The sequence below is a fragment of the Xiphophorus couchianus genome, chromosome 18, assembly GCF_001444195.1.
Source record: "Xiphophorus couchianus chromosome 18, X_couchianus-1.0, whole genome shotgun sequence".
NCBI classification, from domain to species: domain Eukaryota; kingdom Metazoa; phylum Chordata; class Actinopteri; order Cyprinodontiformes; family Poeciliidae; genus Xiphophorus; species Xiphophorus couchianus.
The window spans coordinates 20,910,182-20,935,341 of NC_040245.1; the positions used below are offsets into that span (position 1 = coordinate 20,910,182).

The 25,160-nt window shown below is 35.4% G+C and overlaps 1 protein-coding gene across 1 annotated transcript in view; it reads left to right on the forward strand.

Moving 5' to 3' along the window:
• Window positions 1–22,171, forward strand: part of drd2a (dopamine receptor D2a) — a 57,286-nt gene extending 35,115 nt beyond the window's left edge. The window contains exons 3-8 of the mRNA XM_028044528.1: window positions 4,374–4,483; window positions 13,198–13,334; window positions 14,080–14,288; window positions 15,214–15,300; window positions 16,044–16,428; window positions 20,151–22,171. Coding sequence (XP_027900329.1) covers window positions 4,374–4,483; window positions 13,198–13,334; window positions 14,080–14,288; window positions 15,214–15,300; window positions 16,044–16,428; window positions 20,151–20,347 — 1,125 coding nt within the window. The 3' untranslated portion in view covers window positions 20,348–22,171. The remainder of the gene's footprint in view (window positions 1–4,373; window positions 4,484–13,197; window positions 13,335–14,079; window positions 14,289–15,213; window positions 15,301–16,043; window positions 16,429–20,150) is intronic.
• The last annotated feature ends 2,989 nt before the right edge of the window (window positions 22,172–25,160 follow it).

A 25,160-nucleotide genomic window follows, 5' to 3' on the forward strand; every position in this document is an offset into this window, starting at 1 on the left:
TGTTCTATTTTTGTTTTGTTTGTGCTTTTGTTTCGTTTTCTTTTTCCTCAATGTCGCAAATGGTATTGTGGTATTGTGTCTGAATTCACATTGTTCGTTGTTAATGTGAAAGCAGGAGATTACACTTTTCTGTTCTCTCTCAAGTGTTTGTGCAAAGGTTGTAATCCCAGATGTGGTTTGTAGTGTGAGGGAAACAGAAGAGCTGGATTTGACACGCTGCCTAATTTTTCTCACAGGCCTTATGTTGTAAAACAAGAATGTTCTTACTTTTCCACATAGATCAAAAGGTAGACCTTATAAAGCTATTGTATTACAAGAGACACATCTGACTGCAAGCAGGGTTTTTTTTTTATACATGGAAGTTTACGATCCTTAAATCCAAGAAAAGCCTGTAAAAGCCTAGTTTTGTGTTGCAAAATGCAATATGAAGTTGACAGGCAGAGTTTTAAGTGGACAACAAACGGTGTGGATGTGCAGTGGACTGTAACATCTAAAGCTTAACTCAAACCCAAAGCAGTTTTTCTGGCTTTAGAGCGTAGCAAGCAATTTTTATATAAGTGAGAAACCACCATCTTTACCCATCAGTTTCTAAAGTACATTCTAAAGTAAAGAAGAACTCTCGACATATATAATTTCCTTCCTTCATGCATATTTGAATAACGTTTTGAAATTAGTGTTCAAAGACAGAGAACTACAGTGACTGTTTGCTTAAAAGCAGCCTGCCGTACATCACAAGTATGGACGACTGAATAGATTTCCTTTTAAAGTCTCATTTACATGTCTCTTTCTGCCAGCTGGCTAGCTGAACAAGCAGTTGGACGAACATTTACAAAGAAAAAGTGCACTGCTAAAGTCAGTCTGAATTCACAATACCTAATTAGTAAAATTATACTTTACTGAAGAAGGTAAAATCGTTTATACTACCAATGACATCTAAGTAACTAACAGGGCACAACCATTACTAATCCTCAAGGTGACTAAGTCAAAATTTTTTACTTTCTTTTATATTTTTTGAATGATTAGAAAGTAAGTACAAAAAACTGAGAGAAATAAATAACTTTTAGGATGTGTAAATGTATTTAAAATTAAAAAAGATTATTTTGTGAATTTAGGTGACTTCTAATTTTGGTTTTCCAGTGGTCAAATTAATTTACAGTATTCTCCATGTTTATTGACACCCTGATAAAGATGTGTGTGCATTTTGAAGAATGGTTAACAAAATTAGGCTTCTGTAGTCTGAGATTTAAACTTTAAAATGTATTAATAGTCAAAACTGCCATGACATACAGTACTTCCAGTGAGTAAATGCAAGCTGCCATTTTTTATGTAGCAAAACAAGTCGCCAGTGACTATACAGTACACTGTAGGCAGTTTAATAATAACAATTCGATAAAATGAAAAATGCAGTTTTTTTCGCAGTTTATTACCCATTACCATAAATGACGTGATGCTTAAATTAAAAACATCCATATAAATCCAAAAGATTTATATGCATGGGTTTGTAGAACACACTTTATGTCAGGTATGTGCTGCCTCTGCCGATTTCTTAAGAAATTGAGGTGCACACCTTTATGGGGGAGTTACTTCTTTTATCCAGCTTCAACATGGACAGACATTATTTATAAATGATCCTCATGATTATGAACATTTTTTAAGTTTTAGACCTCACTTTATGATTTTTCTCTGAATGAAGTATTTACATAACATCGTTGGCTAGATCATTATTTGAATATCATTTTCTCAGTGGGTTTGCATAAGGTTTTCCCTTTCATTTTGCTTTAGATTGTTCAATTTTATTTAGCAAAGTGACACACTTTGTAGAGATTAAACATCAATTGTCAGCTTTATTGGAGCTGGCATGCCTAAAAAACACAGTTGACATTTAATTTACTGACAAATATCTATGATGAAATTTTTGCCCTGTTAGCCTCCCTATTATGTAGCAGGTAACACCTTTTTACCTGTGCAGTGCTGCTATTTTACCATCATCCATAATCAGATATGCTAATCTTGTTTTTTATTTACTTACATTTTCAAAATAAGATAATCCTGAAGACCCTGACAACTTGCCAACCATCTTTATTTAATGAAATTAAATAAAGACTGGTAAATTTAGAACAAGTTCTACTTATCACAAAATATGTTTCCCTGGAAATGCAACATCAATGTCTGCCATTTTAGTTTCCCTTTTTTGAGCAATTAGGCTGTGAAATGCCACTTAATTTACCTTTTCTAAACCACGTGCTGTATGTTCTTCTGAACTTCTTTGATTTTAAATATCCATATTGTTTTGTGCTCTAAGACTACTGAGAATTCAAGATTAAACAGCTGCGTTGAAGGGGTTTTGAGAAAAGTGTATCCTCATATATCTGCTTACTGCTGTTCCAGAGTAGGAAGCCAGGTGATGACAGAAAAGAGCGCACGCTCAGTCAATGCAGAGGGCATTATAATTGTTTTGAGATGCAGAGGAGGGAAATGTCAAGTGCAAACGGTTTGTGTAATGTTAGAGCGTAAAAGAGCCTTTGAGATGTGAGGCAGTCATGGCTTGGTTAGATGGTTCTCCGTAGTCTAATCCCACCCGCATCAACGTACAGCTTTTAAATGATGGATCTTAATTTTCTGAAAACAGATCACTGAGACAAAGATTAATTTTCAACAGGGAGACAGGAGGTGCCCCGTGACACTTACATCCCCCTTACCCTTTACACAGCTGTGGGAGGAAGCAGGTAGGATTTTGTGCCAGCTGGGGTGGGCGTAATCCGAGCTGTCAGCGCATCACCGGTGAGGTTGGTTTCATCATTTGACCAAACCATGGCGACCAACTCTGGTATAGATATAAATAGGTTGCAATGTTGTTCATGAGAGGAGGCTATACAAACTGTAATGTATGTTGTAGGATTTTTAGCTCACGAGCATTTAAGATATGCAAGAATTTGCTACAAGGGAGTTCTTTAAAGCCTTTTATGACAAGCCAATGTTTGAAATAAATCTGTTTGTCATAAACATTACATTACAAATGATCAGTTTACTTTTCAGAAAATGACAAAATGGAGAGGGAGGGGTGTAGATTGGATCCCATCAAGAGATTTTTTAGGGTGCATTCACACAAGACTTGTTTAGTCTGCTTTAATCAAACTGATGCGGACCAAAAATGCAAACTCTGGTCTGCCTAAAAACGTAGGTCTCGGTTCAGTTGTAGTGAACTTTGGCGCGGTTCAAATGCAGGTGAACGTGGACCGGAGACCGCTCCAAAAGCAGGAAGAAATGGCTCATTTTCTTCTGAAGGTGCTCATTGTCTGGCACCTTCAGACATTTTCGTGTTACACTGTCATACTTGGCATCATCAGTTGTAAGGACTTTGTGAACTGGTGTCAGCAGAACCACCTCCTGATCAATGGAGGAGAAAGCAAGAAGTGGTGGATTTCTGAAGGCACAGACCCACCCCACCGACACTGGTGAACTTCCAGGGAGTCGACATTGAAATAATGGATACTTATAAATATCTGGAAGTTCACATAAAAAAATAAATAAATCAGAGTTGACTCATAATATTGATGCCCTTGCAGGAAGAGTCAGATTAGACTTTGTAGAGTTAAAAAATAATTCTACTTCATTGCACATTCCTTGGATCAGAATACACTATTTTACATAACTGGACAGATTTTTATGTTATCTTGTGATTACAATGACATGTTTTAAAATGTTTTTGTGTATTCTGTACAATACCTTGGTCCTCTGGTAATTTAAAGTGCTTTGTACATTAAGCTGGATTGGAATGGAAACCTGTTCTTTATTGATCCACCATATTGAGGGACAAAATATTCAGCTCAGGGCATACCTTATAAAAACTGATCCCTGCATGTATTAAATGTGTTTATGAGCATGTAGAAGTTGAGTATGTTGTTATTAAGGTCCAAAAATAAAAATTATAGAGTTTTTTGTTCTTGGAAGTGGCAAAGATAAAAGAAAATTGTTTCAAAATTAGTTGATTTTGATAGTAACTTGAAATACTCTAAGACTCTGGAGTTGTCCACACAAAAATTATCTCAATTTTCCAAAGGCTTTACTTTAATCAACCCTGCTTTATAATTATGCCCCTTTTTTTTTTTTTTTTTTTTTTACTTTTTCAAGAAACCATGCTTGGGTTGTACTTCAGCAGAAATAAAAATTCAAAATGTTAACTGTTCACCAATACTTGATTTTGGTCCTTTTTCACTTACCAGGGAGGAAATAACATGTCAACAAATGTACGAATGCTTAACAATTGCTTCTTTTGAAGATAAAGAGATTATAATATTGGTGTTAGAGATTTGTGTAGATGTATTTTGCTGACATTCAGTAAACTGCAAATGCTTCATGTCTTTTTTCACTAGGTAGTGGGAGAGTGGCGCTTCAGCAAGATCCACTGTGACATATTTGTCACCCTTGATGTGATGATGTGTACAGCAAGCATCCTCAATCTATGTGCCATCAGCATTGATCGGTAAGTCTGATGTTGTAGAATTGCCAAGTGTGGTCACTCATGATTGCAACATGGAAATCAATGGAAATATTTAGCTTCTGAATAATAAAAAAATAAATCCCTACCTCTTGGTGCATGACTCGCCAGGCCGTTGTGCCTATTTACAGAGTAAATGGCCTTTTCAGACATGAATTTCACTCTGCACACAGTCTGAAAATGAAACATTTGCTTTTAATTAGGGACCGCCAGATGTCCTACAGATATAACATGAATAGACCTTTTTAAAAAAAAAAAATTTAAAAAAAGCTTTTTCAATTATGAAGAGAGCATAAGCCAATGAAAATGTCAGGTTTCACAGAGTATCTATCAGTAAATTTAAAAGCATTTTTTACAAAAATGATGTTATATTGTAGACAAAATCATGTGAAGGAGTTCAAACTTTGGAAAACAAAAATAAATATTAATACACAATTTTTAGTTCAGCTGTTTTTCAGTTTGAAACATTGTCAGGCAATCACAACTATCAAAACCTAAATCAGAATCTTTTGGTATTGAAATCAAAAGTCACACCCAGAGCTTTAGAAAACAAGACACTGACTAAAACATAGATCATAATACAAAATTTTGTTTTTTACAAGCAGAACTGTAAATTAGGGCTTATAAAACAAATTCTGACCAAAAATCTAAGGCAAACAATCTAGATAGCTACAAACCAGCAACATAAAAAATAAAATCCAAACAAACAAAATAAAAATAAAAATTTAATCTAAAACCTGGGTCACTTTAAAGCTACCCAGCCAACAAACAAAACACAGCAGAACAACACAGGCCATAAAATGCCACGCCACGTCAAAGCTACCACAACACCAGCACTAAAACAAGGCTAACAATTTTCAGACTTTGACACATTAAAGTCTTGCTTTCTACTCCTTTATTTTTAACATGTACACTGCTCTTATTGCCTCATGTAGAAAAGCTACAATTACATTTATTTCTTGTGTATGCCCTTTTCTGTGCTAAATATCAGATTCATTAATTCACTGGTACAGTATACTGCCCATTTTATAGTAGTGTTTAAGATTTCATTGCTTGATTTGAAAAGACTTTTAATTCAAGGGCAGCTCTTTACATGACTGAACCTTCAAAGTCCCACATTCTCGCCAGAACACAGTGGATGAAAAATATATTTCTGATTTTTGTGGATTCAGGCTGAAAGGTGACAAAATCTTTTCTGTGGTGGCCTTTAATCTGAGCACCTGCCTTCCCTTTTAAACGAGAGCTGGTCAGACCATTTAAAACCAATTTCTTCTCTCCCTCATTTAATCCTAGCAGAGCAGTATATGTAGGCTTTTATTGTGCATATTCATTGTTTTTTGCTTAGGTGATGCTTTGTTTATTGCAGTAATGTGTTTTCACTTATTTGGAATTTGTCAATACTATATTTCACACAACAAACCATGTTGTGTTTGGCTGGAGCTGCTTTAAAATTTGATTTTGAAAATCTCTTTTATGGGGTCGATCAATAATTATTTGTAATAAACAAAAGGTAAGTGTGGTAGGGTGTGAACAGCTGGCATGATTTTGTGTCATTTTGTGCTAAATTTACACTATTTCTACTTGGCAGAGCTTTAGCCAGATGGTCTTAAAAAATTCAGTCATTAAATAGTCTGGTCCTGCTCAACTGTTTCATGCAAGCTGCATCAATAATTGCATCAGTACACATTCTATGATTTCCAATTACCTAATCCCAGAGCGTACAACTCTTTTACATGCTCAAAATCTAAGAAAAGGAGACAAAATGAAAATTAATGTATTTTTCTTTTGCTGAATTCTACTGTAGGGATACAGATTAAAAACATAAAATAGCATAAAATAGCTTAATACTTTGAAGCCATCATACAGACTCATTCAGTAAATTAGAATATTACTGAAAAGCCTGTTTAGTTCAGGAACTTTATCACTAAGTGAAACACATTGTATAGATTAATTACACATTAATGGATGTTTGAAACCCATGTATATGTTAGTTATGACAATTTTACACTTAAATGTAAAGAAAACGTGACATTTAAAATTTGAATATTACATTAGACCATTAAAAAACATATTTAAAATAGAAATATGGGCTTACTGCAGTTAAGCAAGCAAAGTATGTTTAATACTAGATCTTAAGCATATTTTATTAATAATAAGTATGTGTAAAAGCAATCTCAAAGGTTATTATTATTATCAAAAGGTGCTTTTAGTATGACATTCTAATTAAAATGATATCAATAATTCTTCATTGTGAAATTTCCAAACAGCATGGACTATTTTCTTCAGGATCAATCTGAGAGAGCAATTTTTTAAATGTGGACACTGTTGGGCAGGTGAAAGAAGGACGTCCTAGAAACTTGCTTTATTTGCATGTTAAAGGACGTAGCCTGGTCAAATATAACTACAGTGTTCCCTTACAGTGGCTTCAGATGGTCATATCAGTCATTATTGGTGGCATAATATATCACCAATCCTCTTAATTAATATTATTCAACTAATCATCTTAAACTACTCAAAAATTTTATCATTTGATTAAAAAATACATGGTTCTGAAGTAAACAAAATAACTGATGACATTTCACTCTTATTCATTGTGGGCACATTGAAAGTGTGTCACTGAGGGAGTATTTTGATTTTTCTCCTTAGTCATAATAAAGCGTAGTACAAACTTCCTTCAGCCCCAGTAAAGCATCCCCAGAATTAAAAGTGTCATGGTTTTTAATTCTTAAAATCTGAGAATTCATCCAGAAACTCAGATTAAGACCTGAGTGGATGCTAAAAATGTCTGCCCTCCCCACGTTTTATTTCAATAAAACAAACTAAGAGAAACTCTCAACTATAGATTCCATCCATCCATCCATTGTCTGTTCACCCTTGTCCCTAATGGGGTCGGGAGGGTTGCTGGCGCCTATCCCCAGCTACGTTCCGGGCGAGAGGCGGGGTACACCCTGGACAGGTCGCCAGTCTGTCGCAGGGCAACACAGAGACATACAGGACAAACAACCATGCACACACACACTCACACCTAGGGAGAACTTAGAGAAACCAATTGACCTGACAGTCATGTTTTTGGACTGTGGGAGGAAGCCGGAGTACCCGGAGAGAACCCACGCATGCACAGGGAGAACATGCAAACTCCATGCAGAAAGACCCCGGCCGGGAATCGAACCCAGGACCTTCTTGCTGCAAGGCAACAGTGCTACCAACCGCGCCACTGTGCAGCCCCAACTATAGATTGTTGCTGGCAATTCTCCTGAGTTAGTGGTTCAAGATAGCTCAAAACCAGGTTGACACAACCAATTTTGTGTAAGAGCATCAGAAATATAATGATGAATTTCTAGTGATTAATAAACTACATTAAAGATTCTTTTTCTCTTCAAGTAGAAGAAAAGTAATTTAATAATATAATAATTTTCTCACGTTGTGCTGATTTTTGATTCATTTATTCTAAGCTGTCGGGGATCAGATATGGTCTCAGTGGGTTTTTTTAGTGGATGGCAGGAGTGAAGAAATAGCAGAGATGTGTGTAAGATTAAGACTCTTTCTCAGTTTTAACGGTAGGTTGACATCCTTCAGAGAAATACTAAAATATATACAAAATATACGATGTAGTGGGAAGCTCACAAAGGTGGAACTCACATTACAGCCATGATTTATTAAAAAAATGATTTATTGCAGTAACTTGGTTCAGCAATTCAAACATGATATAGATTAATTACACTGAGACCAATGTTTTCAAGCAGTTCTTTCTGCTAAAGATGTAGATTTCCTGCTTTTGGGTGATGAAGCTAAGACAGGTTTATTTGTGCAGCACATTTCCTCAACAGGGTAATTCAAAATGCTTTACATGATGAAAACAAAGGAAATCAGACAAACATTACTTTGGAGAGGCATAATAGAGAAAAGTAATAGAAAGTTAGAATACAGGAAAAAAATAATATAGTGAAGAATATCAAGCTCAAGGTGCCCAGCTAAATCCCAAGTTTAAATCTGAAATATAATAGTACTAAAATAAAAAGTGTACTCTTTGAAATAAGGAATATGGTGGCACACCAATTTGTGGTTAGGTTGCTGCTGTTCCAAATCTCTTCCCCTTTGTTGTAATTTCCCTAAAACTAACACACATTTAGCTGCGAGAAGATTGAAGAACTGGATTTGTTGCACAGGAGGAAACTCACCACAGCACCATGTAGAAATCCACTGAGCTCCGGAGAGTGATCCATTCTTTCACAAATATTTGCATAAGCAGCTTGTCAAGGTGCTGGATTTCATTCCCCTATAGACATGGAGGTAGTTTGTAAACCTGATTTCCATTTAGATGTTCAACTGTGAATATTAACTAGCTGATTTTAGCCTGGGTGAATTAAATTTAGAGCTTGAACAATACTGATTATAGCAGTTCTTAAAGTACATTTTCTACCTTGGGTAACAGTAACACTCCATTTTAAGTCCTAACTGTGTCAGTACAAGTGAAAAGAAAAACAAGATCTTGTACCTCAAAGTGTTTGAGCTCTTCGGACTAAAGATCTTGGTCTCAGTTTTGATTCGTTGCCAGAGTAATGTTGCCACTTACCACATTTTCTTCTGCGATGTAGGATATTTGTATCTAAACCAGGAGTGTCTGAGGACATAACCGAAACAAATCGTAACATAAGTGGGAGGATTCTTTTGTCTTTTTTTGATTTTCTATGCTGAAACAGGGAAATATTACTCATGTACCAACATGGCCATTTCATTTTCTGAACTGGATTCAACCTGATTGATAAAGGCTCGTCTAGCTGCTGAGAGAGTAGCGATAGTTGCCATGGCTTTGTCTCGACGTACAGACTTATTGTCTCTGAAAAATTAGCAGTTGCAGTTGTTAAGCATCTTTGGCTGGATGTGTTTTAATATAATGGTTGTCTCAAATAACAGCTTCGAAGCCGTTAAAAAACTGAGTGTGTGCGGTCCTTAGATTCTGTTCAGCAACAATACCCGATGTGTTGTTGCAAATTATCCAATTTAATTAAATAGTGCCAGTAAATTAAAGCAGATCACAAGCAGCAGGAGCCTGCACGTTTCAAGCTGGACGTTTTAGGAATAAATCTGCGTTGTCATTTTGCTAAGTTAACTTCCAGAATATGTATTACAATTCCAAGTGCAAGACAACCCCCATATTTTCTCTTTATAGATTTCCGCCCTGCTTAATTTTACATTATTTTCTGCTTGGCTGCATGTTGGAGTCCACATGGCAAAAAAAAAATTCTAGCATGGTCACACATGGAGACTGTTCCGGCTCTTATTGAAAGCATTGAATAAGAATGAAGGATGACTCCCGCATTTGGAGGAAGATCTGGTTGATCTGAATAATATCATGGTTGATTCCTATTTGTGCATATTGTAAGCTAGTGTCCAAACATGCAAGAGGACAATGGCTTCAGCATTTACATGTTCAGTATTCCACTTAACTGCATAAGCTTGCTGCATATTTGTGAATACACAGAACAAGGAGAAGAAGAAGAAGAGGGATGAGTGTGAGTTGATCTAAAGTTTCCTCTCCTTGCTTCAGTATATTTCTGTTTCCACCCATATGACACTGATTTGTGAAAGTCCAGATAATAGTTTGGGATAAATAGGTGTGCTTTTATCAGTGTAACGGCTTTGGGAAGCAATGAGACGTGTTCACCAAAACACTGTTTGCTGCTATATCTTCTGTGAATGCAATCATAAAAAGGATGAGGACATTAGTGGGGAATTGAGTCTTTGCTTTCTAACAATGACCAGTCACTTATTTAGAAACCGAAGATGAAACTGTCTGAATGTAGGAGGTGATAAGAGGACACACACACAGAAAGTGTGATTCATGATAAGACTAATTAATTTTTTGGTGGTGTTTTTATCCTTTTTCTGTTGCTACAAAATAGATAGGACAAATTTATGACTTAATACTGAACTTTCAGAAGAGAAAGTTCAGTACAAGTTCATTTATAAATGTTTGTTTTTCTTTTTGAATTATATACACACTCAAAAATATTTTAATAGGCATTCAGCCTTTTCTTCTTTGCATTACCAGGACATATTTCTAATCTTGTTTCCCTTTAAAAACCATATATTATATTAGTATAAATCTATAAAAAGTCCCTTACTGTAGATGAAAATGTCTATTTTCTTGTTATCAGTCATAAATTAAATTTAAAAAACAAACAAGCAACCAAAAATTCTCAAATAGCATGCTGATCTTTAATCAAAGAATGTTATGTTATAAATGTACTTAAAAGGCCTAAAAATATCTAAACTGATATGTGTATGTAGACAAGTATTTAATGGTTGCTTATGTCAAAATGTTACAAGGTAGCTGTGGCTACAGCTACCTTGTAAGTAGCGTGTGAATGTGTGCGTAAATGGTTGAATGACTGAAGCTCCAACGAGCTTTGGAGTCCTCTGGGCTAGATGAAGCGCTGTACAAGTTCAGGACATGTGCCATTTTAACATTTAAGGGGAAGAGTGGGGGATGGGAATGTGTGCTAAAAGTATATATATATATATATATATATATATATATATATATATATATATATATACGTTGATACAATGAAAGGCAATTACCAACAAAAAAGTACTTTAAAAACAATATCATGTTTTCTCATGTCACGTTATATACAGTACAGACCAAAAGTTTGGACACACCTTCTAATTAAAATGGGTTTTCTTTATTTTCATGACTATTTAAAAGGCAATAAATCCCACTTATTAACCTGACAGGGCACACCTATGAAGTGAAAACCATTTCCGGTGACGACCTCTTGAAGCTCATCAAGAAAATGCAGAGTGTGTGCAAAGCAGTAATCACAGCAAAAGGTTGCTACTTTGAAGAAACTAGAATATAAGGGCTATTTTCAGTTGTTTTACACTTTTTTGTTTAGTGCATATTTTATTCATAGTTTTGATGCCTTCAGTGTGAATCTACAATGTCAATAGTCATGAAAATAAAGGAAACTCATTGAATTAAAAGGTGTGTCCAAACTTTTGGTCTGTACTGTATGTTCAAAATCAACCTTAAATTTCAACTTGTCACATCAATTAAAACCTAATGTAGTTTTGATGTTACACATTAGCATTTAATAACATTTTAGTCTTACTAGAGGGGTCGGTAGCTTTTAAAAACCAAACAAAATTCCCAAAAATCAGAGATTAAGGAACTATAATACATTTGTTAGCAATAACAACCCAACTTTATTGAGCCTAAATGTATTTTTTACTTTAGATTTAATTCATTACTATTCTAAGAATGTATTCTTGTCAATCTCATGTTGTATAATTATTTTTTGCTAAATTGGATAAAATCTATTCCTTCAAGTTACATCCTTTACACCTTTAATTTGGGAAGCTAATCAGATTTTTTTGTAGGTATCAGGATTCCAAATGGGTGTATGTCTGCATTGGATTAGTGAAGACCCTGTCATTTTTATAAACTCCCACATGCTGCCAGAAAGGAGCCGATATTGATGCTTTTAAAACACTCATATTCTTTTATATTTGAGATAATAAACGATGGGTCTGAATTTGTTGGGTAAATGAATAGACTCGTTTACTGGACTGTTTTTTTTTTCACCATCTTTAGATGGAATGTGGTCTGGCCTGTTGGCTGAGATGTAATATTGAAGCTATATTTCTCCTTTCATTTTATTAAGTGTGCATAATCTTAAAATGTGTGTTATTATCTTACTATATCATTTATCGTATAAGAAATTAATCAATAAAACCATTTATTTCATATTAATAGGAATATATTTTAAAAAGAAGTTTTATTTTGTCTTATTCAATTTCTAATGGTATTAGCTATGAAACATTGTTATATTGTTCCATTTTTATTTCATTATTTATCTATGAAAGTAGGAAATGTTTATTTATTTTATGTAACAGCGTCCTTTTATTTTATGTATCACATCAATGGTATTTAGTCTCCAAAGAAGCCCAAGCTACTTGAGTTTATGCATGAGGACTCTCTCTATTTGGTAAACAAATCAATGAATGACACATACTAAAATGCTGTTCATTTCCTGATATTTACAACAAGTACACTAATAAGGTCAAATAACGGGGCAAGGTTAAATGATAAGGTCTTTCTTCCAACATGAAAAAACAAATTTGTGCTTTACAGTTTCTCATTCTGTTGTGAACTGAAGCCTGCAGCACAAGACTGTTTCCAAAGGGCCAGTCCGACATCCAAAAGGATCTGATCACAAATGACAGGCAACATTTTAAGTTTAACCCACTTGTGGACTTCATGTTCTCTACTGCGCTTCAGGCAAAAAAATCCCACCAAGTGAAAAAATAATAAAAAATAAAAACAAGCAGGTAGCAGAAGGATGAACATAATAAAATAATAATAATAAAAATAATACAAAGAATTTCAGATTTTAGATTACATGCACAAACAAGAAATTTAACTTTAGTTTCAGTTTTACCTTAGAGGACTTACAATAAAGGATAAGAGGAAGAGCAAGGTTATGGAAGTGTGTGTGTACAAACATTTTGTTTTTCTATAAAGAATAGAAAAAAGGGGGCTTGTTGTGGTAGTGCATTTGCATACTTTGTTTTGCAGCAAAGCAGCTGACTACTACTAACTTTCCCCACAGGTTACTAATGTTGTTGTACTGTAAAAAGGTGTCTGGCTACACAATAATATGGTGTTTTTTTAAACTTTGCTTTCATCTTAGATACACAGCAGTGGCAATGCCGATGCTGTACAACACGCGCTACAGCTCCAGGAGACGAGTCACCGTAATGATCTCTGTTGTCTGGGTTCTCTCCTTTGCTATATCATGTCCCCTGCTGTTTGGCCTCAATAACACAGGTAAGAGGGAGTTGAATACAAATCTTCTCTACGGTCACTGTCATATATTTTGTGTATTTGTCTGACTTTTACGCAGGCAGCAATAGTTCTACATGGCTTCAGGTATAAACATTTTCACTCTACAAACTAATGTCAGTGCTGGGCAGCCATTTATAAAAACACTAATGTAATTTTTTAACAAGCTTTTTACTTGCAAGATTCGCCTTATGTAGTATAAGCCTTGGTCCTTAAGGTTGGTTAATATTTAGTTGCAGTCAGTCAAACCTTTGTTTCACCAGGCTAAACGTGAAGTTATTTACAATAAGTCTGAAAGTGCTGAATGTTTAGCACTTTTTTTCCCACATCCATTACTGGATCCTAACTATAGATAATTATGTAACTCTGTTTACACATGCTGGACTCTTGGAACCATTTTGCTGGCAAAACCCTGGACAACAGTGAAATTGGCAATTCAGCAGTGGCAGCAAGCTCGATGCAATTCAAACCTAAAACCTACGTAAAGTTTTCTGAGAAAATTTAGGGAAACAACCTGTCTATGTGCTTGGTCTCTCCATTGCTTTGAGCAACAACTAAGCTCCAAGCTGCAACAATTTTAAGCTGTAGCATCTTTGCAGTGAGTGAGACAAGTGTTTAAAAAGTGATTAGATTTTCAAAACCAAAACAACCCCAAGTTTGCAAATATGTCTTCCTCTATTCAGAACATGCAGCGTGAAGTTTTCCATTCACCTTGCGCTTATCTCCACAGCAACCCGCGATGCATCTCTTTGTGTCATCGCCAACCCTGCCTTCGTGGTGTACTCCTCCATCGTGTCCTTCTACGTACCCTTCATCATTACTCTGCTGGTTTATGTGCAAATTTATGTGGTCCTGAGGAAGCGCAGAAAACGTGTGAACACAAAGCCAAAGCGACGTGTGTGTCAGCCTGCTGACACCGATGTAGCAACTTCACTGAGGGTGAGCAGCTTCAAAATTACGGCTCCTGTTTACAGCTTGGCAGCTTTATTGATTCAATATAAATGAGTTACCTCTTTGTTACGCGAGAGCCTCTTTATTTTTATGTGATTTTTTACCGCTTTAAAATAACAGTTTCTCCACACATTATTTAATGTAAACATGTGGGTACAGACAATATCCCGTATTTGAAATTAAATGCCGCTGCAAATCAATAATCTTTTCAGCTCAATTGCATCTGACAGTTTTAAAACAGGCTGTGTCTACAGTTGGCATTTACTTAAATAAATAAAATAAAATAAAAACAAAATCTAAAAAAAACATGAAGCGGAACCAGATTGATTTTTTTTTACATCTAACCTACATTTTCAACAATAGTTGTACTACAGTTGATAGTATTTTATGCATATGAGGATGCAATGCTAAATGTGCCTTAGCTGCTACATTTCATGGTTAGTTATTAAAATGCATTAAATGTAATGTACCTTAGACGACCTTTTCATTTAGTGGCTATTGATTTTCTCAACATGAAGAAACTTGCAGGAACTTTTGTTTCGAACCAAACTTTTAATCAGATTCTCATTATGCGCAGCCTCATACTGGTCTGCCAATCAAATATAGATAATACATATGCATATAAGATATAATAAAAGGTTAATTAACATGTTTTATTACTAGATAAAATAATATTTATTAAACAGTTTATTACTTTTCTGTGACGTTTAATTTCTCCAAATCAATTGAAAGATCCTATTGTTGCGAAACAACACCTTCCCTTTCCCACTCACCCCCCTCAAAAAACAAAAAAATCTCATCATATCTGACCTCACATCCACTATTATTTGTCTGTCTGTTCTTAGACAGCCCCTTTCGTCGGGGTTTTGACGTCGTACCCTCTCCTGGCCTCACACAGCTGTTTCTGTTGCAGGATAAGTGCACTCATCCAGAAGATGTAAGGTTGTGCACCATGATTGTGAAGTCCAATGGAAGCTTACCTGCCAACAAGAAAAGAGTGGTATCTTCTCTTTTTCTGTCACTTTTTCAAATTGTTTGAGTCTCATTTCTGTTCAAGTTTCTTCTTTTTGAAAAAAGCACTAGACTTGCAACTAATGCTGTTGCGAGAGTTCACCAATTCATCAATATGTTTCTAATTAGTCAGCTGTTTTTTAAAAGCCAACTCTACTTTCTAAAGGCCTACCTGTTCTATGAAACCTGTTTAAATTTTTCATTTGCATTCTTGTCACTGAACATACTGTCTATATATAAAGACAATATTGTGTTCACAGCTTCCAGTGCATTGCAAACATTACCCATCAATTATCTGTCGTCAATATTGTCATTTATGTCAACAAACATTTGCAAACCTAGTGGGCACAGATAAAGTATGTTCACTATTATACAAAACTTTTTAAAATAACCCCAAAACCCAATTCTTAAGAGCTGCCTTCGATTCATAATGACTACGTTATTGATTCCTTCTTGTCTTCATTCTATTATTTGATAATTATTATTTAGATATAATTTGTCTAAATGTAATGTTTGTTGCTTTTTTGCTGTTGTCAACATATTTGATTATTATCTTTTGTTTTTATTGTGTAACGCACTTTGAAGTACCTCTCTGATAAAATGTCAAATACATATAAACTTGACTTAAATGACACCACACCTTTGTACAAAGCAGTTACCCTGGAATTACCCTTTTCTTCAAATGATAAGTGACCTGATTTATCATCCTGCTTTGCTTGTCTTGAACTTCAGATTTTCATCAAAGAAGCTGCCACTGACGGGGATGACTTGGAGCTGGATGAGCTGAACAACAGCGGCAGCAGCCACAGGCAAAGACATCAGACACACAGCGCCTTTGGAGACACTCCGGCCACTAGTCACCAGCAGCTAATGCCCAACAAGGCCAATGCTAGCCCCACCTCCACGCCTCCCACACCCCCCGAGGACGGCCACAAAGCAGAAAAAAATGGCGAGCCCAAGGAGGCCCTGGCTGACCCAGCACCAGTTGTAGCCAAAGCCTTCCAGACACAAGCGCTACCTAATGGCAAGACTCAAACCTCTGTCAAAAACATGAGCAAGAGGAAAATCTCCCAACAAAAAGAGAAGAAAGCCACTCAGATGTTAGCCATTGTCCTCGGTATGCTTCATCTACTTAATGTTTCTTTTATTTTTTTGTTTATTTTGGGCTAACATTCTCAGTTTTTGTGTAGGGCTATCAGAGTTTTCAGCAATGAGCACAAATTAATAACAATCGTGTCCATTTTAGAGGAAACAACTCTTGTTTACAGCTTTCTGTTTTATTGGTAAATAATTTTGTTAACCCATTTAAACCCAAATTTTTCCCAAACATGAAAATAATAAAATCAGATATCATTTATAGCCCTTTGAACTAATCAAGGGGAAATAATTTTTAAAATTGTGGAAAAATATATGAAATAGTGTGTTTTATGATCGGTCACAATTGTGACCGGTGGGATAATATGGTGCTCTTACTAAAATGAGCTAAAAGTGCTTTATCCAAATAGAAAAGATCATAAAAGGTGAACAGTGTTTCTTTATTTGAATGTCTCTTTCCACAGCATTACTTTAGTGCAACTTTTGCTCTGTAAAGTACAAATTTGACTATCTGTATATTCTAAACCAAGGTAAATTTGAGTGTTTGAGTGTTTATGCATAATTATATAGTAGAACTTCAGTCTGTTGTAGTGTTATCCATTAACATAGATCATAAAGATAACATCTATAGTAGATGCCTTCATTTATATTATTGAAAATCATGAACATCTGTCAGTCTCACTGTCATACAGTAATAAACTTAGTCCAGGGGCCTCCAACTCCAGGGATTGAGGGCCGGTGTCAGGCATCTTTTCCATCCGTCTCTGCTTCAATACACCTGAATCAGGTGATCAGCAGGACTCTGGAGAACTGGAGGAGATGATCCATTTAATTCAGGTGCGTTGGACCAGAGACACACCTGAAAGTTACAGGATACCGGACCCCAATGCCTGGAATCAAAGGCCAGTTGTATGGCTCCTTCTCACCATTTGGTGACTTTGGTATTCTTCAATTTTGGGTTATTTCCCTGGCACCACCGGGTCCTCTGACTACCACCGGCAGGCATGGCGGGTGAATTGTTCTCTTGATCAAGGTCACAACGACTACCACAGACAAAGTGGGGGTTCCAGCAGGCAACCCACCAGTTACAAGATAAACTCCAACCTCTTAAGCTACCATCACCCTATTTACAGGTGCACTTTTAAGATGGGCCACCACCACTTCTTGGACCTGATCATGACTCTGTACCTTGAGGGGTTTAGGTCATGAAGGTCTACACCTCTCATGTGCTCATTGATCTATTTGACATCAGTCTCTGTGTAGTTCTTTCTACTATGAAAATATTGTTGTCTTTCTAGTGGACCAGCAGTTTCTCCAAATGAGGTTCTCAGAGCCTCATTTTAGTTTTAAAGGGTACATCAAAGAGACAGTTATCTTTTCATCATAAAATTTTGCAGGTGGTAACAGAGTGCCACATGACTGGGAAAGGGGAGATCATCCTCTTTTCCCATGAACTTATCATATGCATTCAAAATTAGGCATGGAAAACTGCCTCTTTTCCCCTTATAGTCCATGTCTAAGCCACCACAACCAAAATCAGTAAGGATTACATTTTTCTCACAACTACATTGTATGTTTTGTCTGGCCTTCACTAAGTCTAACAGATCAAGAACCACACTCAAATTTAATATTAAAAAGGAAGAAGTTTGGAATTGGAAGAATATGGTATGTATTTATATAAGCGCACCTAGGTCAAATGTATTGTCCCACTGGTCACTATTGTGACTGTCAACATGTTTACACATCTTGTTCACACACCAAACCAATTTTTGTAAATGCAAAGGTGAATATCATAACTACACACTTTAAAGATGATGTGCACCAAAAATCTTTGTTGTATGTTTATTTAAACCTACATTGCTAGCTTCTTCTTTGGGAGGTTTATGGCAGTCTTCTTCGCGCCAAGGTGCAACCAAGATATAAACAGCTCTGGCCATGTGATAATTTACTCTAAAAATGTGACACTGCATCAGTATTATCAAAACACTCTAAACTTTCAATATTTGCTGAACATTAACTGAAAATCTAATCAGTAAGCCTTTTGGAGTCCTTGAAACTGAAATAAATTTCTTGGTCACTATTGTGACCGGTGGGTTTAAATGGGTTAAAGTTATTGAATCTAATGTTAAGCAGCCTTGCTGTCATGATCATTTGTTAATTAGATTAGATCCAACAAGAGTGTCATACTGTGTGTGAGAAATCAGTTTGTACGGCTCTGCAGTTACATAGATTTTTCAAAACAAATCACTCTAGAATTTTCTATTAGTGTTAATAGAACCTCCCATGCGTAATTAGCATGGTTGAGCTTACCAACAATAGCCTCTGTGTACGGAGAGACTATTTAACTTTAACTGAGATTTCTGAAACACTGCCAGTAGAATCCAACTTGTGCTGTTCACACTGTCATGACAAGATCAGATCAGCATTACGTCAATCATATCGGAATTGGATCTCCTCAGGTTGCAGTGTGAACACAGCCTCAGTGAGAGCAAAGAGGAGCATGAGCAGAAGTACCCACTTTCAGTAGCAGATATCTACAGACCTTGAAAACCCAGGTGTCCTTCAGGCAGGGGAGAAATTGGACAAATCATAGCTATCTGTCTGGCAATCCATTGGTCAAGTTTATTGGGTTTGGTAGTTGCGCTGCCCCTTGTCTGAGCTTTGGTGCAGGGCAGGTTATATTGTGGAGCATACCTTGACATTTTGGACAGTTTAAATGTAAATCGCTAGTGGTTCAACTTTGAGGGGACAGTTTAGAGATGGTCCATTCCCGTAACAACATGTCTGCAAACAATGTACATAAAGACATGAACGTCAGACATGGACTGTACTTAACTGGCCTTCACAAAGTCCTGACCACAACCTGATTGAACACTTTTGGTATGAAGTAGAGCAGACTGACCTTACAATGCACTTGGCTAAAAGTTTCAAAATGTCCTTAAACATCCTTCTAGAGCTTCTGTGAAGCCTTCTTGGAGAAATTTACCTGGACATGATGTGGTGACATAGCAAACCCAATAGATTAAATGTGTCTGTGAATGCAGATTCATTTGATTAAAATGCAGGATTCTTTATTAATGAAACTAAATTTAGTGCAAATTTGTTTGATTGAAATAAGTAAGTCATGTTAACTTATTTCAATCATATTATTTATTTGGCATTTTACATAAGTTTTTTAAATTATGACAACATTTTAAAATTCAGATTGTGGAATGGCACAATTGCTAATTTCACTATTGAATTTGAAAAAATGATTTATCAGTTATCTTCTCTTATCCAAATATTCAATGTACCTTCGACTAGACGGTATCTTGTTAAACTTCATATTTAAGGTTGTTTAGTGATCTTTAAGCATAACATTGTTTTGATGAGTCATCGTGATTTCAGTATTAAGCAAAAATAATGGTGACTACATGTTCTTTTAGAATCAAGCAGTTCTAATCAAACCACTTAGGGAACACAGCTTGAAACTGATAGCTAAATTGTTATTTAGGTTCTAATTAGCAACAGGGCATTCTGTCACTGAGCTGTTCTACATTTTTGTCTAAGATGTAATTGGCTGCCTGGGTGAGCATGTTGTAGAATAATACAAAAAGAAATCAAACTGATGCAAGAAACAGTAATGATTTCTGTGGTCTGAGAGCAACGTTTGTTTGCAAACCCATATTCAGGTCTAATATGCAGCAAGGGCTTGACTTTGTTTTCTCTCTCACTTACATTGTTTCTCTCTTACTATCTCCTCAGGTGTATTCATCATATGTTGGCTGCCATTTTTCATCACCCATATCTTGAACACCCACTGCACCAAATGCAAAGTTCCCGCTGAGATGTACAACGCTTTCACTTGGCTGGGCTACGTGAACAGTGCTGTAAATCCCATCATATACACCACCTTTAATATCGAGTTCAGGAAGGCGTTCATTAAAATCCTGCACTGCTAAGCTGCTGCATCCTTACAGATCAGACTGAGGGGAAGGGCACAAATAAAGGGTCTGGCAATTACCTCATCCTGTGACAGGAAAATGCACCACATTGAGAAAAAAAAAAACTGAAAAGTTACTAAAAAACTGGCAGTGTCTTTTTGGAAGGCGCGTTGACTATGTGTGTGTGAGTTGTTTGTGGAGTCCTGTTCTCCAGATAACTGAATGTAAAACAAGAAAAGTCTGTAACAATGATCTGTTTATGGAGAAAAAAAAACTAACACTATTCTCTAAAATCATTCTGTGTGTTATGTAAGGAGCCATATGTGTATACCACACACATGCAAGTAGCATACTGCTATTTATTATGTGCGTACTCCATGTTTCCATGATGGAAAAGCTACGACGTCAGTGTTCATTGCAGTGTTGATATCGATGCATCCAATCTTACTCTTGAAATCTCTTACGGGTTGGGAATGTGTAGGGAAGGGAAGATTTACTTACTGTACAATGTGACGATGCCAATATTTGCAATTTTGCATTTTATAAATAATCTAATATCGTATCTTAATGAATCAGAATATCATTGAGAAATTAATTTCTTTCATTAATTCAATTCTATAAGTGAAACTCATAAATTCATTACATGCTCAGTAATATATTTTCTTCTGATCATTTTAATTATTATGGTTTGCAACTGATAAAAACCTAAAATTCACTTTCTAAGAATTGTGGTTTACTAAAAAATTAGCGTGTGGAAAGTCCACAATACTTTATTTGAGCTACTACACAGTTACTCTGTTTAGTTTAAGTCAGGTTTAACTCAATAGAATACAGTGATACCATATCCATTTTTATTAAAACAGTTTGGTCTAACATCAGGAGATGACATGGCTCCTACTAAATCGTTACTGTGGAAACTTTACTCAGGATCTGAAGCAACTTGAATTATTTGTCTCTCCACCCTTTTGTCCAGACTGGTGGACTTATTAAATTAAAATGCTAAATATACTTTCATCTTAAAAGAGGGCAATAGTGGAGTGTTATGTGGTACAGTGGCTAGAGTGGGTTACACCCATTCTGAGTTCAACTCCTGTTCTCGGTTGCTTTGCCGCTTGTTTTTTTTTACTTTCAAATAAAGGCCTCTAGTGCCAAAAATAATTCTTAAAAGAAAAAGTGCTTTGGATCAAGGAGGACCTAGTCCAGTCCTCTTTCTACTAATCCCTCACAAGACACTCTTGGGAACAGCTTAAGACAAGGAGTGCACCTGTAACAAGTTTGTATGTAGCTGCTCTTCAACCAACTTGGTTAGACCCTGGCTCTGAAAGTTAGATTTTTGCTACACACTTTCTCCTTCTACTCAACTTTCCCTCCGTTTGCTAGGATATAATACTATATGGTCAATCTTCAATATTTTGTAGAACAAAATGTTGGGTTTTCATCAGCTGTAAGCCATAATCATCTTAATTAACAGAAATAAATGTTGGAGTTATATTACTCTTTTCTGTAATGACTATAGTTCAGTCTCACTTTTTGAATTTATATTTTGACAGAATTAATCTTTTGATAATATTGTATTTATTGAGATGCATGTATTATTATTATCATTTTCATTTTCTGTATTGTATATAGTTTTCATAACACATTATCTGTGAATATATGCCTGCAATGGAAAAGTGATGCATGCTACACTGCTCCTCTACTTGACTTTTCATGAAATGTATGTTACAAAAATAGCAAAAGATCTCCAATAAATGAAAATAAAATGCATAGTTAAGTGCCACACAAATGTCACTGTTTGTTGTATGTGTCCATACAAGCTAAATTATAACTTAAAACTGTTAATGTTTGGTAGTCTTTGTTTGATTAATGTAGCTCGCTCTGCTTTGCTGCAGTTGAGTTGTTTTATGGCAAACTAATGATCTGTATGTGGAGTTTGCAGCTTCCAGGTTTAATTATTTGGACATGTATAAACCCCAAAGTGACCCCCCAGGGGTTCTGCAAGTGAGAATGAGGTTAGGTCGATGCAGCAGAAACAAAAGCTGCTGCAATAAATCACTGAAAGCTGTTTGAAGTGACACATTTTCAATATATTCAGTACAGTCTTAAAGACATTATCAATAAGAGCCAGTATGTATTTAAGTATCCGAATGCTAAGAGAGGTGGTAGCATTTAAGATGGTGATTTTACAGCATTTTATACAGAAGTATGAACATGAGTTTTCCATTAAAAACTGTAAATGCCAATTTAATTTTCTTTTCTGATCAACACCCAACTTCAAGAATTGATATAGAAACTATATTATACTTTCCCAAATATTATCTAGAATAACAAACATATCAATGATCCTAGATTAAATTATTTTTTTTAAGGAAAAACGTTATCTGCAATTTGAAACAATAGTAGGAGTACAAACTAGAAAACCTCTTAAGAAATTTAACCAGAGCCTGCCAAAGTGTGCCCGTCGGTTGGAGCCAAGCGTTCTGATGCTAAAAATTAGCATCAATGCTAAAGTAAGCTGCAATGTAATCAATAGCATGTGGAGAGTCACAAGCATGCTGAGCAACATGGAGTTACTCCATTCACTGTGCTAAACATGGCTAATAAATAAACTAAATAGCTAAAAGCTTATTTTGGGGAAAAGGCTAATGTGGGCACTACATTAGCAACGTTTGTGCTAATGTTAATGCACTGCCCTCTGGTGTTTACTTTTGGAAAAATAAAATTCAGATGTTTTCTTTGTGACACTTGGTTACCGGAAAACGCGCTCGTCTCTTAGCAACAGATTAACAACAAATATTGTTATTGTACAAAAAACATAAGATTTCTTCTGTTCTTTTGAAATATTACTTACCTTATATGACTTACTACTTAACAAGAATTGTGCAGTTGGTGAGAAAAGTGATTGCAGAAAAGTGATTTTTTTTTTATTTTCTTCCTGTCATTGGTGATGAATATATTATAAAACAGACATTCAACACAAAAGTAAAAATCTGCTTCATACTTCATGACAGTTCGTTACCAGAAAAAAAACGCTCATCTCTTAAAATCTAATTAATAATTGTTTATAAAACATTATTCTTTTGAAATACTGCTTATCTGCTTAGATACAGGAAATTTACAATTGGTAAATTTAGCAAAAGTAAAAATCAGATCTTTACTTTTTGGCACTTGGTTACCAGAAAACGAGTTTGTCTCTTAGTAACAAATATTGTTATTGTTCAAAAAACATAAGATTTCTTCTGCTCTTTTTAAATATAACTTACCTTACTTGTTATTTAACAAGAATTGTGCATTTGGTGAATTTTGCACAAAAGTGAAAGTGTTTTTTTTGTTTGTTTTTCATTGGTGATGAATATATTGTAAAACAAACAGACATTCAACACAAAAATAAAATTATGATTTGTATTTTGTGGCAGTTCATTACCAGAAAAAAAAGTTAATCTCTTAACAACAAATTAATAACAAGTAACATTATTGTTTATAAAAACTTAAGCTCTTTTGAAATACTGCACATCTGCACAAGGAATTCACATTTGGGAAATTTTACAAAAGTAAAAACCAGATGTTTACTTTGTGGCACTTGGTTACCAGAAAACACGCTCGTCTCTTAGCAACAGATTAACAGCAAATGTTGTTGTTGTTCAAAAAACATAAGATTTCTAATGATTTTTCAAAATGCTACTTATCCTATAGTACTTAACAAAAATTGTGCAGTTGGTGAATTTGGCAAAAAAGTTAATGTTTTTTTTTCTTTTTTTGTCAATAGTGGTAAATATATCATCAAACGGACATTCAACACAAAAGTAAAAATCTGAGTTTTTCAACATGGCAGTTTTTATTACGTTACTGCGCCCTGTCCTGCACATGCGGGACACTTTCAGGTCGTTTGCCCGTTCAAACAGGAGAACTGCCAAGGCAAAAGAAATCAGAATTGTATCACTTCAGGACTTCAGGCTGCAGTGTGAACGTAGCCTAAAGATAAGTAATATTTCAAAAGAGCATAAGAAATCTTATGCTTTTTGATAACAACAATATTTGTTGGTAATCTGTTGCTAAGATATGAGCGTGTTTTCATATCAAGTGTCACAAAGTAAACATCTGATTTTTACTTTTGTAGAAGTAAAAATCAGAGGGCAGTGCATTACCATTAGCACAAACATTAGCAGTGCATTGACCCCCAATTTTTCCCTAAAATGAGCTGTTTAGCAATTTTTTTATTTATTAGCCATGTTTAGCACACTGAATGGAGGAAGTCAATGTAAGACAACATGCTAGTTCGCAAGGCATTTCAATGTTCTCCTATGCTTTACTATGGCAGGCCCCAATTATAAAAATGCATATTGATATTCTATTAAAGAATGCTAAAAATATTTCTATCTTTATGTTATAAAACATATAAAGCTAAAATTAAAAAAATTATAAAATGTTAACATTTCATTAAGAAATTACCAAAATATTCTCAGTGCACTGGTTTTAGTCTGTGATGCAGGGCTGGCGCAAGGTGGTATGCTTTGACTCAGAAGCAGAAAAATTACAGCCTTATGCACAACTATCAAGGATGCAGCAAGCAGTTTCTGAGTGGCAAGTCGACAACAAAACACTTGTCTTTTCCAGCAGCCATTGCACAGTGCATACAGTGATTAAACCAGCTAACCGACTGTGACATTTTTATTTGGGAAGTTTTTAAAACAGATAATTTTGCAAGCACCAAAAACATTAACTTTTTGTCAGATTTTCTTACAATAGATTTGTCAGACTTTCTTAGCATTTGCACCTGTTCAAGAAGCAGAACAACCTGTACTATGGTACAAAGTACCATAGTACAGGTGGT